This window comes from Leptopilina heterotoma, unplaced genomic scaffold, assembly GCF_015476425.1.
Source record: "Leptopilina heterotoma isolate Lh14 unplaced genomic scaffold, ASM1547642v1 Lhet_9, whole genome shotgun sequence".
Lineage (NCBI taxonomy): Eukaryota > Metazoa > Arthropoda > Insecta > Hymenoptera > Figitidae > Leptopilina > Leptopilina heterotoma.
In genome coordinates, this window is record NW_025111193.1 from 1,447,924 (window position 1) to 1,467,193 (window position 19,270).

General features: G+C 26.7%; 1 protein-coding gene across 1 annotated transcript in view; it reads left to right on the forward strand.

Moving 5' to 3' along the window:
- The window catches only part of LOC122511704, a 113,624-nt gene that overhangs the window by 36,210 nt on the left and 58,144 nt on the right, over nucleotides 1–19,270 (forward strand). The window contains exon 3 of the mRNA XM_043627119.1: nucleotides 11,150–11,270. Coding sequence (XP_043483054.1) covers nucleotides 11,150–11,270 — 121 coding nt within the window. The remainder of the gene's footprint in view (nucleotides 1–11,149; nucleotides 11,271–19,270) is intronic.

Sequence of the window (19,270 nt, forward strand, 5' to 3'; positions counted from 1 at the left end):
CTGTAACCGTTCTCGCAACTGACACGGCGACTCCAGTGTATATAAGTATCGAGAGATTCGTCGCGAGACCAGAGTATATCTGCGAATCCGTTTAATGACGCGGATATCTCTTGTCTATCATCTGCGAATCTATTTAAAGACGCGGATTTCTCTCGCCTATCATTGATTTTTCAATGATAGAATTTTTTTGCAGAATGCTATTTTCTAATAGCTGCTGCATTTTTAAATAATTATAATTTATAAATAATAAATTATTTATTATTTACATGAATTATTAAAAATAAATAATTAAACAAATAAATATATTAAACAAAAATTATAAACATTAATTTTTTATTATTATTATTTAATTTAAAAAAATTTTTTTCTCTTGGTTGCCAATATTCGGCCAATATTGGACCAATATTGACAACCGATGATTGGCGATGCCGTTACATCCCAAGCATCAGCCCATATTGGTCCAATATTGGGAGCCTTTATTGGACCGATGATCGGTCTCTTGGCTCCCAATATTGGACCGATATTGGACCGGTGAGAAATTTCTCACTGGCAAGTGCTTACAATTATTGCATTAAATTGTTTAAATAAACAATTGTTGTTATTTATTAACTTTTTACCCACTGTACCTAGAAAGACGCAGTTTTGTCTAATTTTGCAATTTATGGAGCGATATTTTAATAATTGTTTAAACAAATAATTGTTGTTAATTATTAACTTTTTTCCTATTGCCCCTAAAAAGATGAAGTTTTTTTCAAATATTGCAATTTTCGGACCTACTTATAATTAAACCGATAAATATAAAATGTCAAATAGCTATTTAATAAATAGCAATTATTTGTTTAACCCGTTGTCCAAAAATTGAAAAATTAGAAAAAAATTGCTTCTTTCTAGGTGCAATAGAAAAAAGTTACTAAATAACAACAATTATTTGTTTAAATAAATGCTAAAATAGCGATTTGACGTTTAACATATATCGGTTATTATAAGTAGGTCCGAAAATTGCAAAATTAAAAAAAAAGCTGCCAAATTTTTAGAAATTTATTTGTCTCTATTTTGTTTTTGGAATTGTTATGAATTAGCAATAATAAATTGTTTAAACAAATGAAAAGTTCATTGTAATAATAGTAAAATACATTATTTATCCTTAGAAACCAATAATAGTGAAGTGTACTTTCATGATTCCAACTTTTTTTACATTATACAAAAAACAATACTTTTTGTGTGTTTTATAGTCAGCGTACATATATTATTGACAATAGTTATAAATAAACAATAAGAAGTGTAAAAAAATTTTTTTTTATTCTTTATTGATTTGTTACCGAATCCAGAGCAGCTATTAAAAATTACAGTTAACTTCGGCATTATAAATTCGAATTATCAAGGAATAAATATTACATATTATTATCCTACCTTACGCTCGACGGGTTAATTTAATAAAAAAAATTGTATTCAATAATTACTTAATTTAATTAATTTAATACCTACTTAATTGAATCAAAACGAAAAATAATATCTAGTTAAAAAGTTTGGAAATTTTTCTTTTTTGTCTTTTTTTAATACTCTAGTGAAAGAAATATAAAATTTTTCTTAATTTTTAGACAAGAACATTAGAAGAAGTGTTTGATAATAATTGATATTCCGGAGTATTGAAACAATGATTCTTGGCATTCTTTGATTGCAAATATTTTCAGTAGAGTATTAATTATTAATGTTCATTAAGACTGTTCTCATTTAGTATGCTTTACTCTCTCTCTCACTCTCTCCCACTCCCTCTCCCTCTCTTGATTGATTGATAAATATTTTCTTGACCGCATGCAGTGTTTAATTAATTGCAAATCCGCAAATTCCTCTTGCTTACGTGGAAATTACTTGAGATGCTTTTTCAATGGGATGCAAACAATGCGAAAGGGTTTTTGAATAGGAACAATAAGATTTATGTTAATAACAATTATTATTATTATAATTGGTTTAATGGTAATAATAAAAAAAATAATAATAAATAAATAAAAAAATATTACACAGAAAAAAATATGTGTTAAATTTGTTGCGTGTAGTTTTCAGGTGATGTTGTTTTAACACAATTTTGGTGTTATTTTAACCCCATTTAAAATGTATACTAATTTAACACCCTCTAGTGTTAATTTAACACACTCCAGTATTATTTAAACACCAATGAAGTGTTGAAATCACACAGTGTAGGTTAAAAATGTTGCGTGTAGTTTTAACACTAGTTTTAGTGTTAAAATAACACTTCTTTTTTCCAAACAAATATTGAATAATAATAAATAATTATAATTTTTTATAATCAGGTAAACAAATGATGCGAGTATAGTAATAATAATAATACTAAATGTTATTATCTTTATTATTACCTATTATTATTAGTAGAATTTATATTGGTAGCTATGCAGAATTTTAATATCATAATTACTATTATTTTTTTAATTTTATTTTTTTAATAACAATGGTAATTATCAATTATTAACAACTAAGTGGAATAAATTTTGTTTATGCGGAAGAAATATTGGTTTAGCAAACAATTTTTTTTTTAAAAAGACCGCTTTTATTGAAAATAGAAATTCAGAGCGTAAATACGTTAACGGGGGTTCTCTAACGCATCACTAATTATAACTTGAGGTAATTAACCGAACACACAAAGAGGACCGTAACAAGGTTGGAAATAGAGAATAAAAATTTTTTGGTCAACTCTAATTCAGTGATATGTGATCCAATGGGCAAAAAAGATGATAAAAAATGTCAGTGGTCCGAAGCAAAACGTGCGTCTAAGAAAAAAGTTTCATTACTTTATTAGGAGTTTGAGAAAATTATCAACAATTAAATTCTTTTTTCTTGTTCAAAGCATTTAATAAAAAAAACTTGTAAATAAATACAATTTTTATAATTATAATAATCATATAATTTTGTATAAAAAACATTATTTTTTTTTTTGCCATTGAAGGATTATAAACTATATTTTTATTGAAACATTATTCTCTTTTATTGGGGAAAATAGTATTTTTATAGTGTAAAATGTAAATAAACTGTCTGATCGAAAATTGACTGCATCTACTTGCACCTACTTTAAAATGTATTAGAGATGGATTTTCAAAGATACATAACTGATTAAATTTATTTACACGATGTGGTGCTCACCTATATATATATTTATATACAAATATGAATTTTACTAAATGTTTGTCTGACCTAAATTTAATGTTCATACTTATTCATTTAATGAATGGAATTATATTTGGGAATTATAACATTAATTACATAAATTATATTGCTCGGTGCATAAATATAATGGAGTCGAGTTTAATTATTTTGATTTAATTATATGTATATATTTGTTTAAATGAAGTTACTAATCTCTTCTTTTTAATCTAAATATCATTATGTGCCATTCATATAGAATTTGTACACCATTTATAGTGGCATTATACTACACGGAAAAAATATAAAGTAACTTTTACTACTTTTGTAGTAAAAAATTTCCGGTAAAGCATTTCTGGTAATTTTTACTACTTTCAGAATAAATTTTGCTACGTTCGAAGTAAATTTTACTAATTTTTACAAATATGTACTTCGAACGTAGCAAAATTTACTTCAAAAGTAGTAAAAATTACCAGAAATATTTTACCGGAAATTTTTTACTATAAAAATAGTAAAAGTTACTTTATATTTTTCTCCGTGTATAAGAAATTGTCAGCGATTGTAAGAAATAAATTGTCTGACTAAAATTCTGATTATCTACTTAGGGCACTACTCGCGAGTGTTTACTCGTCGAATCAAAGTCGTACTTTCTCTACTTAAGAATGTTCCTGAAGTTTTGAACGCTCAAATGAATGTCGATATTTTCTGTTACTTCTTTTAATTTTTATTTTTTAGCAAAAAATTATTTTGTTTAATAAAAAACCTAATTCTTAATTAAGCAAATGTTTTAAATTAATACGTAAATTATATGGGCCTTAAAATTATTTATTTGCTCAAATAATATAAAAAAATATAAAATTAATAATAATAATAATAATAATAATAATAATAATAATAAATTAATAACAGTAGTAATAAAATAATAGTAATAATAACAGGGCTCGAACTAGGTTCGTAAATCCCGTAAAGATCCGTAAATTTGCTTGAAGTCCGTAAAAGTCACTATTTTTGAAAAAAGATCCGTAAGGGTGGAGTCCCATGACAGCGTTTTGGGTTGCGTCGTAATGGGAGAGAAAAAGACGCAAATATACGTTTGCTGCATTCTCTCTCATTACAACGCAACGCAAAACGCTGCCATGGGACTGCGGCCTAAAGTCCACAGGAAAAAAAAAGTCTGACTCCGTTTACACCTTAAATTCAGCCCATGTATTTCACATAAGTCTGTCCTTGTTTAACGGGGCTGACTCCGTTTACACCTTAAATTCAGCCTCAAAAAGAGGCTGAAAGTAAAACTTTTTTTTAGTGTGTCCGTAATTTGATTGAGAAAAGACGAAAAGTTGGTAAATTGTACGATATAATTTGGAGAATTTTAGATAAAATAACAAATGATTGCAGAAATTCAATTATTTTCAAAAGTAATAAAATTCTTCGCAGAAAATCAATTATGTTCAAAATTGTTTTTAAATTCTCGTCAAAATTTCAATTATCTTTAGAAACAATTAAATTCTTCTCCAAAATTCAATTATTTTTAAAAATTTTAATAAAATTCTTGGCAAAATTTCAATTATTTTCAAAAAGTTTCCTCAATTTAATAAAATTCTACGCAATAACCTTTAATTATTTTTATAAAATAATAAAAAATTTCACAGGAATTCAATTATTTACAAATTTTTTATAAATTTCTTCGCAATCATTCAATTATTTTCATAAATAATAAAATTTTTACAGGGATTCAATTATTTTCGTAAATAATAAAATTCTTATTAGGAATTCAATTATTATTATAAATTATAAAAATCATCGCAGAATTTCAAGTTTAATCGAATTCCTAGAAAAATTTAATTATTCTTAAAAATTCTATTAAAATTCCTCGAAACAATTTAATGATTTAAAAATTTATTGCTATAATTCTTTATGAGAATTCAATTTTGAGAAACATTCAATTATTCAATAAATTATTTATTTTTGTATTTAATTGATTGTAAAATAATGAAAGAAATAAATAAACAATTGCATTCTCATAGAATTTTCTAATCTCCTATATCTCCTCTTATATTAACATATTCGTCGTCGTTTTGTCGTCCGTCGTTCGTCTACTTCCGTACTTCATCGTTCGGTCGTTCGACTTTTATCATTTATCATTTATTCATAGTATCGTATATACATATACGCATGCGCAGTAATGTTCTATGAATATCAGGCATGCGCAGTAGTGTTCTGTCAATGTCAGGCATGCGCAGTAGTGTTCTATCATTATTTTATTTATTTATTTGTTTATACACCCGTCTTAAGCCTACAATCTTGGCTATACAAGTGTTTGTTTACATCTCGTAAATTTCTCTTACAATATTTCTTTATAGACATTTCCTTAATACTAAATTTTGCGCCTACAGAGCGACTTGAAAATTAGGAGTACTCGCATTTGCCTGGACCACCCGTCTAATGGGTTTTCTCGCCAGTGGAGAGGGAAACTGTAGAAAACCTCTCCTGAGTACAACCGGTTTATCGACAGTCGAGTTCTATTGGTGTGTACCGGACAATAATCGACGGTGCACATCATTATACCTCGACGTCAAACCTCCCGCTCAGATTGTCTCACGTGCCGGAAAAATACCAAGCCAAGTGGGCGCGAACCAAGGATACTTATACCCTTGGTCCTTAAACGACCGCCAATGCGAGGCATCTATCCGACTGAGCTAATCTGTCGGTGTGTTCTATCATTATTACGCATGAGCAGTAGTGTTCTCTGTCGGTGTGTTCTATCATTATTACGCATGAGCAGTAGTGTTCTATTACTATAACGCATGCGCAGTAGTGTTTTATCACTATAACGCATGTGCAGTAGTGTTCTATCATTATTACGCATGAGCAGTAGTGTTCTATCAGTATCAAGTATGCGCAGTAGTGTTCTATTAGTATCAAGCATGCGCAGTAGTGTTCTGTCAATGTGAGACATGCGCAGTAGTGTTCTGTCAATGTCAGGCATTGTCAGCAACTAATTATACGAAATTGGCATTATAAAAGTTAGGCGTGCGTTACAAATTTAAGTACAATTGATTTTGTCGTAGTTGAGAGGTAAATTTCAAAAGATTATTTTCAAAAAAATTAATATTACAAGATACATTGTTTGCCTCTCTATGGAGTCTATTAAGTATTGAGAAGTTACCAAAATTAGTTTTATAATAAGTTACAAAAAACGAATGATTGTTTCTAGTGAATCTAGTCGGAACACGCAAACTTATGAGATTTGACAAAGAAGGACAGTAAATAAATCCATTCAATAACTTATAGAAAAAAAGCATATCATTGTATAAGAACCTAGATGTAAGCAATGGGATGTGTAAAGTGGATCGTAAGTTACCGTAATCATGGGTGTTCCAGTCAAAAGGTAAATTGAGTTGCCGAGCAGCAAATCTTAAAAACTTGTTTTGAACACGCTCTATTTTAATTATATTGAAAGTATAGAGTGGTACCCAGACTACAGAGGCATATTCCAAAATGGATCTCACTAATGTAAAATATAAAACTTTATAATTGCAACTTTGTTACGAAAATCCGAGGCACCTCTCATAACAAAGCCCAGCATTCTGAGCGCTCGAGAAACAATTTAAAACAATACTTGCAACATTTATCGGTAATTAGTAGAATTAAAATAAACAATTAAAAAAATATATTAAAATCATTTGATAAAAAAGAATAACTAAAAAAATTAAAGTATTGTATATATCTAATATTGTAAACAATAATAAGCAGAGGAACTATAATTTTGAAAATTTTGTTCCTCTGCTTATTATTGTTTACAATATTAGATATACAATACTTTAATTTTTTTAGTTATTTCTTCTTATCAAATGATTTTAATATATTTTTTCAATTGTTTATTTTAATTCTACTAATTACGGATAAATGTTGCAAGTATTGTTTCAATATTTGTGTACGGAACCCGCCATTGCAGTGCGAGTACAACTCGCACTTGTCCAATTTTTGCTTTTAATTCATAAAAGTATTTTGAATTTTTTGGACCATTTGACTTTTGACAGCTCTATTGGCATCGGAAATGAAAATTTGCAAAAAACGCCCATCACCAACTTAAAGTACATGAATGTAGAAATCTTTTAAGCCCTAGAACGTTTAAATCTATCAAAGCAATTTTTGTTTAGAGCTCTGTCCGTGTTGACGTGCGGAATGTCCCATAAATATTTAGTTATTTAAAAAAAATTATTTTATTGATGCAAATAAATATTTATTTGAATTAAAATCCATGCATTACTGAATCAAGTAATTTTCCTAATTGATTTAAAGCAATATTTATTAAATCCAATTATTCCATTCATTTGACTTAAATAATTCGAATTTGCTACAAATTAGTGATGCCGCGAGACGAGACGATAACACGTAAATTCTCGTCTCGTCTTGACTTTTTGCATGGACGAGAGAACTCTCGCGGCATCACTACTACAAATAACTATTTATTTGATATATTACAAATTAAAATTTTTATATCAAGGGCAGTTCCATACGAAAAGTAAATGGTGGATCACCGATTTTTCTTAAAGTTTGTAATTTTGTAGTATTTGGGGTACTTAATAACTGTGTCAAACAGTTTTGCAAAAAAAATTTTTTTTTGCAAGATATTTAGATTTGAAAAATCGGAAACTAAAAACAAATAAATAAATGTCAATTTTTTATAATATTAAAAAAAAGTTAAAAAAAATTAAATTTTCAATAATTTGTTTAAACAATAATTTTTTATTGTTAAAAAATATGCTAAGGACATCATGGAGTTTCCTAAAAAAATTATTTTCTCAAAATTTAAACCTGCCTTAATAAGTGGTTAAATTTTTAAAGAATTGCTTTTTGATGTTTTTGAGAAAAAAATTTTTGAAGTTTGCGCTACGAGTTTTTGTGCGTTGCGCTAACTAAGCAGCGCCTATATAAGTGTATTTTAAAAGATGATATGACCTTTACTGCTTGCCCCTAATACATTTATTAATTATATACGTATATATATATTATTATTATAAACAGTTTAACAATATATTTTTAACTTTTTTATAAACATTATTTTCCTTTTTTATTGTAAAAAATCTTTTCTTCCACACTTTATCCAGGCTTATATTTCTAATTTTGTATTGTTATGGTCTTCAGTGGAACAAAAGTCAAACGTTATTGTGTCAAATTTATTTTCTACTAACTGAAAAAATGCTTTAAGGAAAAGATTTTTTACATTAACCCATTGATGCCTATATAGGCAAAGGAATGCAGATATAAAAAAAGTAACTATTGGAATCCTGGCATGGGATCTAATGATAATTTTTGTCGTTGAATGTTAAAAAAATATTTTTTTTAACAATTTTTTTTTATAAACAAATGAAGAGAAGTCGATTTTTATAAGAAACTTAAAGCGCTATTTGATTCTACGCTAAAAACCACTACGAAAACATATATTACATAATTTTTTAAAAAAGACCTATTGGTGTAAAAATGTTATAAACAATTAGCCTGCATTCATACTGTATGAGGTATAAGGATCGTTTTTGAAGTTAAAGATTTTTTTAAACAAAATTAGCTTAATCAGGAGAGTTTTTGACGTTAAAAATTTTTTAAACAAAATTTTTACCTCAAAAACTATTTATGTAAGTCGAAATAAATAAGTAAAATGTCTTCCGAGCGAGGAATATGACGCTAGTATCAAGATTAAAAAATGGATTTTAGTTAAAATTTTAGATAATTATTGTTAAAAGCATAACAGAGTAAATTTTTAGAAATAATTTAATTTTGAAAAGGTTTCAAATTAATATCTTTGAAAATCTGAATTTTTCATACTTTTAACTAACAATTCTGCAGAATTAATTTTTTTTAAAAAGTTTAACTCAATTTTGTTAAAAATTATTTCATGTTTTTATTTTGTAATATATAATTAATTGAAGAATTTCCGAATAAACGTAATTCTGTGTAAAATTGAATTATAAACAAATAAAATTGAAAATTCTCAAAGAACTTTTTCAAAAATTATTAAAAATAATTGATTTAAAGAAGAAATTATTGTTGCTTTTGAATAATTTTACAATTCGAGAAATTCGTAAATAAATTTTGTCTGTAAATCAGGAAAAAGTTAGGGAGAAACAAAATTAAATTTTTGTTGTAACCCTGTTTTTTAATTATTTATTTTTGTGTATTATTTTGCATTTTTTGGTAGGTACTTTTTGCATTTTTGGGTATTTTGTATTTTTTGGGTACTTCTTGTATTTTTGGGTAATGTTTTGAATTCTTTTTGGTATTCTTAAAAATTTTATTAAAATTCTTCGAAAGCCTCATAGAATTCAATTATTTAAAAATTTATTGATAAAATTCTTTATGAGAATTCATATTTAAGAAACACAATTCTTCAATAAATTGTTTTTTATGTATTTAAATAATTGAATTCTAGTAGAATTTTCTAATAATAATTGATTTAAAAATGGATTCCAGTTAAAATTTTAGATTATAATTGAATATTAAAACCATTAGAGCGTGTATTTTTAGAAACAATTGAATTTTGAAAAGGTTTCAAATTAAAATTTTTGAAAATCTGAATTTTTCATTCTTTTAACTAACAATTCTGCAGATTTAATTTTTTTGAAACAGTTTAATTGTGGATTTTTTTTTTAAATTATTTGAAGTTTTTATTTTCTAATATATTTATATTTAATTGAAGAATTTACGAATAATTGAAATTTTGTAAAATTGAATTGTAAACAAATGAATTTGAAAATTCTCAAAGAACTTTTTCAAAAATTATTAAAAATAATGCATTTACAGAAGAATTTTAATTAAAAACAAGAAAAAAAATTTAATTTTGGAAAAGTTAAAAATTATTGCAGAAATTAAATTATTTTCAAGAGTAATAATATTCTTCGCAAAAATTAAATATTGTTAAAAAATAATACTTCTTAGGGATTCAATTATTTTCACAAATAATAAATAACTTATCGCATAATTTCAATTATTTTTCATGCAATTTTAATCAAATTTCTCGAAAAATGTAATTATTTTTCTTAAAAATTTTTTTAAAATTCGTCGAAAGAATTGAATTATTTAAAAATTTGTTGATAAAATATTGTAAACAAATGGTAGTACTTAATAAAATAATAACAGTGATAATAATAATAATAATAATAATGTAGGAATAATAGTAGTAATAAAAAATTGCTGATTTCTATAATTTTATGATTGAAAATCAGCAGATCTGAGGAGCTTATCGGTGCTTTAAAAACTCGTTCGAATAAAACATTGATAACCACGTGTCTGGACCGCATATATTTGCTTTATCTACTTCATTCATTTAAAATACAACAGTGCAGCCACTATATACTTATATACACACAATCGATGGTAATTTCAATCGATTATATATAGTTACAGCCGTATAAATTTTTTTTGTCCAATAAAATTTTATTGTGATAAAAATATTTTTGTTTCAACAATAAAATATTTGTGACAAAAAAAGAACGCTCTTTTTTGTTCCTTTATCGATCAAACTGAGAAAAGCATATAATATATAAAAGAAAAACATAAAATAAATATTTATAGAAAATAATTTTTTTCACTTTATCTAAATATAATTTCTTCTTTCTCTTAATGTGTTTTTTCAGTTTATCTCTATTTTTTTCTTTCTTTTAATTCTAAATGAAAAGCGAACAAAATTGAATTAAAATTTGCAGATTAAGAAAATAAAAAATTTAAAAAAGTTTTTTCAATTATTTTTTTTTTTATTTTAATTTTTAACAGGAGAGAAAAAAGAAAGAGAGTGAGAGGGATAAATAGAATAGCGGAAGTAAAGACAATATATAATTATATATGGCGTACAATTTATTTTTTATTAGATAAGAAAATTTCTCTCTTCCTCTTCAATTATCGTGGTACATTTTTCTCATTATGAGTTTTCTAATTTTAATAATTCGCAAAACGCTTAAAGTTGAAGATAAATAAAAATTTTTTTTCATTGTTGATTTAGATTATACTTTACGAAGAAGGCGTCCCATGACTTTGCGCATTGGACCAAGATTAAGTCTTCCCAATAAAAGTACGTCAGCTCCTACAACCACCACAGATGCTGAGTGGCCTCCTCTTCCAAGGTGAGCGGTGAAGTAATATTAAAATTTTTTTTATATTTTTCTTAAATATTTGATAATGACATTGACAATCTACTTTTTTTTTTAATAATTGCGAACACGCTTATAAATTTACATACACAGTTTAAAAGAAAATGTGTGTGTGTGTTTGTGTTTAGGGAAAACAACATATTTTGATGGAAAATTATTATTACGTTTTTTAAGCTTATTTGACGTAATAATAAAATTGTATTATCGATAAAATATTTTACAGCTCCTATTTCCATGCGGTAAAAACGTCATGAAATATGTATATATGTGTAAATTTTGAAATTTTCTCTTTAATTTTACACATTCTCTATAATGAATTTGACCTCTAAATGCATTTATAATTTTGCTGGAGTGGAATTTTTTTATTATTAGGTAACTAATTTTCTTAGTTTGCTTATTAAATTTGTTTCTAATTTTTATTGAAATAATAATTTTAATTAAACTTTTAATTTCAAATAGAAATTTTTATTTTAATTGGAATTTTAATATTAATTTCCAAAAGATTAATTTTTATTTTTAGTTGTAATTTGAATTTCAAGTAAAAACTTTTATTTTATTTGTAATTTTAATTTTACTTTGAAAAATAAATTTTTATTTTTAGTTATAATTTGAATTTGAAATGGAAATTTTGATTTAATTTGGAATTTAAATTTGAATTTCAAATAAAAATGTTTATTCTAAATTGTAATTTGAATATCAAATAGAAATTCTGATTTTATTTGGAATTTAAATTTTAATTGCAAATAGAAATTTTAATCCAATTTAATTTTAATTTTGATACAATCTAATGGAATTTTGACTTTATATTTTTGTTGAATTATCAAAATTTTGTATGGCTAGAAAATGCTAGATTAATTAAATCAAATTAAAATAAAATAAATTAAAATGCTTGAAAATGCAAATAAATGTAAAATATTTATTAGTTTTTTATAAAAATATTTATTTTGAAAAGATTATTATAAGTAATTAAAAATAAGCCTTCGTTATTACAAAATTTATATTTTTTTTCATTATTATCAATTAATATCATAATCAATCATTTTTACTTTAAATAACACTTGATTAAATTATTTTAAATAATATTTAAATTTTTTAAATTAAAGGGAAACGTTTATTTTTATTTTATTGATAATAATATTATGTACATGGGGAAAAATGAACTTTTACAACTTGCGGAGCAAAAAAAATATTTGGAATTTCTACACATTTCAGTAGCAACTTTTTCTATATTTTCGAAGTTAATTTTACTTTGCAAATCGTAAAATTTACTCTAAAGATGTTAAAAGTTTGGGCAGACAGTTCATATTTTACATTCTGTAAACAGTAGTAAAAGTTACTTTATTAATTTTTTCCCTGGCAGAAATTAAATTAAAACTACTTATTTAAAATTTTAAAATCAATAAAACGTTTATAAATATATTCAAATTTGTTATTCAGACTTTGTGGGCGTAGAGAAAGTAATATTTTTTCCAAAAAGAATAAAAGAAAAAAAAAATTGTTATTTGATATAGGTCAATCTCGTACACGTATAAATATTAAAACTTGAACAAATGTTTGCTTGATTTTGAAAAAAATGTTAAGGTTTTAGATTAGATTTTTTATCATTGATATATTCCTGCAATGAAATATTTTTATTTAGATTTTATTTGTTTTCATACATCGGAAGATATAGTTATTTGTTTTTTTGAGTTGGAAAATTTCATACATTTTCTATTTTTAATACTTTTTGAGGAATTTGATAAAAAAAGAGTGTTTCTTAATTTGACTATATAAAAGGGATAAATATTTCGTGAGATTTTTTTTCTTTCTAGTTTTCTTTTGATGAAAACTATTTTAACCCTAATCACTTACAAGTATAGTTGCAGGTAGTTATTTACGAGTTACTAACAAGTACTTCATTACAAGTACTTATTACCATTAGTTGCGGCTCTATTTTCTACTCTCTATGTGTAAAATAGTTTGATGAAATTTAATTTTGGCTTTTTATAATTTTTTTTATAATTATTTACTAACAAATTAGTAACTTTATATTAATGAACAAGAATTTAAAAATAGTAAATATTAAAGTTGAGTGGGGGAAAATATATTTTACTAGTAAATCAATATAGAAATTACTATCTATTAGTCAAATTTACTAATTCAAAATCAAAAAGTCAGTCACTAATTCAAATTATTATTAAAGAGGTTTAGAAAATTTATAAAGTAATAAAACTTAGTAATTTAATAAAATTTTTACCTTTATTTAAAGATTCAAAAAAAATTTCTTTTGGAGTACTATTTTGAAAATATGATTGAAAATTTTGTTTATTTTATTATATACATTTTTAATTATTTTCAATTTAGAATATAAAATTTTGAGTTGTCACCGCGATATTAAGTTTTTTAAAAAGAAAAATTAATTAAAAAATTTTTGTGGTTCTAGAAACTACTTTTACAATAATTATTAATAATGTACATACTTTTTGGATTATTCTTATACAACTATTAAGTCACAGGATCATTTTAGATCAAAGTTTTAAAAGTTATGAATTTTTAAATGAAAAACTTTCTCGTACTAAAACTTTTAAGAATATTTTTGCATATAGACCCAAATAACTGTTTAAAAAAAGAGCATTTTTTTTTTTATTAAAAAATTCAATTAGAAGAATTTATTTCAAAGAGTTTATTTCCAAGTTAAAATTTTGTTATCTATTTTTCTAAAGTTTTGAATTAATGAAAAAAATTTGGTTTGAAAACTCCTCAATTTAATATTCTTAGAAAAACTGTGAAGTTTTGAATGTTCAGATGTACGAAATAGTTGTTATTAAAATATTTTATTAAATTAATACACTTGGAAAAAAATTTTATTTGATTCAAATAACCAATTACTTGACTATTATCAATTAAATATTTACTAGAATCAAATAATATTTATTGGAGTCAAATAATATTTGCTTCAAATACTGAAATTATTGGTTCAAATACCATTTCATTGACTACAATAAATATTATTTGATTCCAGTAAATATTTAATTGATAACAGTCAAGTAATAGGTTATTTGAATCAAATAAATTTTTTTTCGGTTTATTGTAATACAAATTAATAATATAAATTTTACATTCAGAAACTTTAAAATTAATTTTTTTATAATAGAACAAAATTACTGAAATAAAAATTTAATTATTCAAAAAAAAAGAATTTCGAAATAATAATAACATCAGGCCTTGGATATTATGACTTTTTCGACTATTTTCAAATAATGCGACTTTTATCGACTTATATTAAAAAATTGCGACTTTTTCGACTTTTCTTATAAATGCGACAAAATACCATATTTTTAATATAAAATTCAACTTATTTTGATTTTTATAATGTAAAAAGCACAACTATAGACAGATCTTTGATAATTTATTTTTGAATAAATTTTCTAATTCAATTTTTGAAATATACAATTAAAGAGATTTTGAATAATTGAAATTTTACAAAATTTAATTGATAATAAATAATTTTTTCAAGTATTTTATTACAATTTTTGAAAATTAACTTTTAAAGAATTTTAATTGAAAATTTTGGAAATAATTGAATTCTCAAAAATTTTAATGAATAATCTTCAAGTGTAAATTGAATAAAAATGAAAATTAATGAAAATTATATTCTAAAAATAATATTAAAATAGTTTTGAAAAAAGTAATTCTCTGAATTATTTCGTTCTAAATTTTTAAAATTAGAAACAAAAGGGCTTTATGCCCGTATGCTTCCTAAATAAATAAATAAATAAATTCAATTATTAGGACCCTAAAGTTCCGAACGTTCATTTGAACGAAATTTTTTTTTTTAAATATAAGGAACTTTTTTCAATAATCTTATTCAGAATAGTAAATAAAACAAATATCAATCAAAAAATTACAAAAATTTTAATATTCGGGGTGCAAAACAACCCCTATGTAAATACCACATATAGGTAATAATAAGAATTATCCAAATCAAGAGAACTTGTTCAGATATTGGAAAACTAGAAACGCAAAAAATTTTCTAAAATTATAAGCAACTAATCCCACCATGCTAGAACCGGCGCTCACACCCCCAAAACCCACCCCTAATTAAATAACACATATAAGTGCCCCAAATAAAGTGAACTTGTTCGGATATTGGAAAACTAAAAACGCTAAAAAATTTCTAAAATTATAAGCAACTAATCCCACCATGCTAGAACCGGCGCTCACACCCCCAAAACCCACCCCTAATTAAATTACACATATAAGTGCCCCAAATAAAGTGAACTTGTTCGGATATTGGAAAACTAAAAACGCTAAAAAATTTCTAAAATTATAAGCAACTAATCCCACCATGCTAGAACCGGCGCTCACACCCCCAAAACCCACCCCTAATTAAATTACACATATAAGTGCCCCAAATAAAGTGAACTTGTTCGGATATTGGAAAACTAAAAACGCTAAAAAATTTCTAAAATTATAAGCAACTAATCCCACCATGCTAGAACCGGCGCTCACACCCCCAAAACCCACCCCTAATTAAATAACACATATAAGTGCCCCAAATAAAGTGAACTTGTTCGGATATTGGAAAACTAAAAACGCTAAAAATTTTCTAAAATTATAAGCAACTAATCCCACCAGGTTAGAACCGGCGCTCACACCCCCAAAACCCACCCCTAATTAAATTACACTTTTAAGTGCCCCAAATCAAGGGAACTTGTTCGGATAATGGAAAACTAAAAACGCAATAAATTTTCTAAAATTATAAGCAACTAATCCCACCATGCTAGAACCGGCGCTCACACCCCCAAAACCCACCCCTAATTAAATTACACATATAAGTGCCCCAAATAAAGTGAACTTGTTCGGATATTGAAAAACTAAAAACGCTAAAAATTTTCTAAAATTATAAGCAACTAATCCCACCATGCTAGAACCGGCGCTCACACCCCCAAAACCCACCCCTAATTAAATAACACATATAAGTGCCCCAAATAAAGTGAACTTGTTCGGATATTGGAAAACTAAAAACGCTAAAAAATTTCTAAAATTATAAACTACTAATCCCACCAGGTAAGAACCGGCGCTCACACCCCCAAAACCCACCCCTAATTAAATAACACATATAAGTGCCCCAAATAAAGTGAACTTGTTCGGATATTGGAAAACTAAAAACGCTAAAAAATTTCTAAAATTATAAGCTACTAATCCCACCAGGTTAGAACCGGCGCTCACACCCCCAAAACCCACCCCTAATTAAATTACACTTTTAAGTGCCCCAAATCAAGGGAACTTGTTCGGATAATGGAAAACTAAAAACGCAATAAATTTTCTAAAATTATAAGCAACTAATCCCACCATGCTAGAACCGGCGCTCACACCCCCAAAACCCACCCCTAATTAAATTACACATATAAGTGCCCCAAATAAAGTGAACTTGTTCGGATATTGGAAAACTAAAAACGCTAAAAATTTTCTAAAATTATAAGCAACTAATCCCACCATGCTAGAACCGGCGCTCACACCCCCAAAACCCACCCCTAATTAAATTACACATATAAGTGCCCCAAATAAAGTGAACTTGTTCGGATATTGAAAAACTAAAAACGCTAAAAATTTTCTAAAATTATAAGCAACTAATCCCACCATGCTAGAACCGGCGCTCACACCCCCAAAACCCACCCCTAATTAAATTACACATATAAGTGCCCCAAATAAAGTGAACTTGTTCGGATATTGGAAAACTAAAAACGCTAAAAAATTTCTAAAATTATAAGCAACTAATCCCACCAGGTTAGAACCGGCGCTCACACCCCCAAAACCCACCCCTAATTAAATTACACTTTTAAGTGCCCCAAATCAAGGGAACTTGTTCGGATAATGGAAAACTAAAAACGCAATAAATTTTCTAAAATTATAAGCAACTAATCCCACCATGCTAGAACCGGCGCTCACACCCCCAAAACCCACCCCTAATTAAATTACACATATAAGTGCCCCAAATAAAGTGAACTTGTTCGGATAATGGAAAACTAAAAACGCAATAAATTTTCTAAAATTATAAGCAACTAATCCCACTATGCTAGAACCGGCGCTCACACCCCCAAAACCCACCCCTAATTAAATAACACATATAAGTGCCCCAAATAAAGTGAACTTGTTCGGATATTGGAAAACTAAAAACGCTAAAAATTTTCTAAAATTATAAGCAACTAATCCCACCATGCTAGAACCGGCGCTCACACCCCCAAAACCCACCCCTAATTAAATTAGACATATAAGTGCCCCAAATAAAGTGAACTTGTTCGGATATTAGGAAACTTAAAACGCTAAAAATTTTCTAAAATTATAAGCTACTAAGCCCACCAGGTAAGAACCGGCGCTCACACCCCCAAAACCCACCCCTGATTTAATTACACATATAAGTGCCCCAAATAAAGTGAACTTGTTCGGATATTGGGAAACTTAAAACGCTAAAAATTTTCTAAAATTATAAGCTACTAATCCCACCAGGTAAGAACCGGCGCTTACACCCCCAAAACCCACCCCTGATTTAATTACACATATAAGGGCCCCAAAAAAAGAGAACTTGTTCGCATATTGGAAAACTAAAAACGCAATAAATTTTCTAAAATTATAAGCAACTAATCCCACCATGCTAGAACCGGCGCTCACACCCCCAAAACCCACCCCTAATTAAATTACACATATAAGTGCCCCAAATCAAGGGAACTTGTTCGGATATTGGAAAACTAAAAACGCTAAAAATTTTCTAAAATTATAAGCTACTAATCCCACCAGGTTTGAACCGGCGCTCACACCCCCAAAACCCACCCCTAATTAAATTAGACATATAAGTGCCCCAAATAAAGTGAACTTGTTCGGATATTGGGAAACTTAAAACGCTAAAAATTTTCTAAAATTATAAGCTACTAATCCCACCAGGTAAGAACCGGCGCTCACACCCCCAAAACCCACCCCTGATTTAATTACACATATAAGGGCCCCAAAAAAAGAGAACTTGTTCGCATATTGGAAAACTAAAAACGCAATAAATTTTCTAAAATTATAAGCAACTAATCCCACCATGCTAGAACCGGCGCTCACACCCCCAAAACCCACCCCTAATTAAATTACACATATAAGTTCCCCAAATCAAGGGAACTTGTTCGGATATTGGAAAAATAAAAACGCTAAAAATTTTCTAAAATTATAAGCAACTAATCCCACTAGGTTTGAACCGGCGCTCACACCCTCAAAACCCACCCCTAATTAAATTACACATATAAGTGCCCCAAATAAAGTGAACTTGTTCGGATATTGGAAAACTAAAAACGCTAAAAGTTTTCTAAAATTATAAGCAACTAATACCACCAGGTTAGAACCGGCGCTCACACCCCAAATCCCACCCCTAATTAAATTACATATATAAGTGGGTCAAACCATTTTATTTCGCCTAATGTATTTTTGACCTTTATAAAAAATTTTAATACTTTGGGAAAATATTCGTAGATTGTTTGGGATTACGAAATGCACAATGACTTGTAAAAAATAATTTGATTTGATATAAAAAAAGATGTTATAAATTGGGAGTACATGAAAAAAGGTTACATTGACAGACATTATAAAATATTTAAAAATGGAGAAAACTCTTTAAGAAATATAAAAAAAGCGGCTGATATTTATTTTTAAAGACTGAATTTGTGTTTTGAACACTGAAAGAATCTTTTTTACAATATATGATAAAGCCGAAAGGAAATTTTAGTATTTTATTTTTCAAACGTATAGAACATTCAGGGTTGATATCAACGATTGAAATAATTTTACGAATAGCTTTTAAAGTAACTATATTCAAGAAATTAAAAGTATTATTTCTTATTTTAAATTCGCAATTTTTGAATATTGATAAAAGTATATGAAGAAACAGTAGCAATCAGTAGTGAGTAAACATACTTCTTAACATACACAATTACACACACAGGCAAGACTCATTCGTT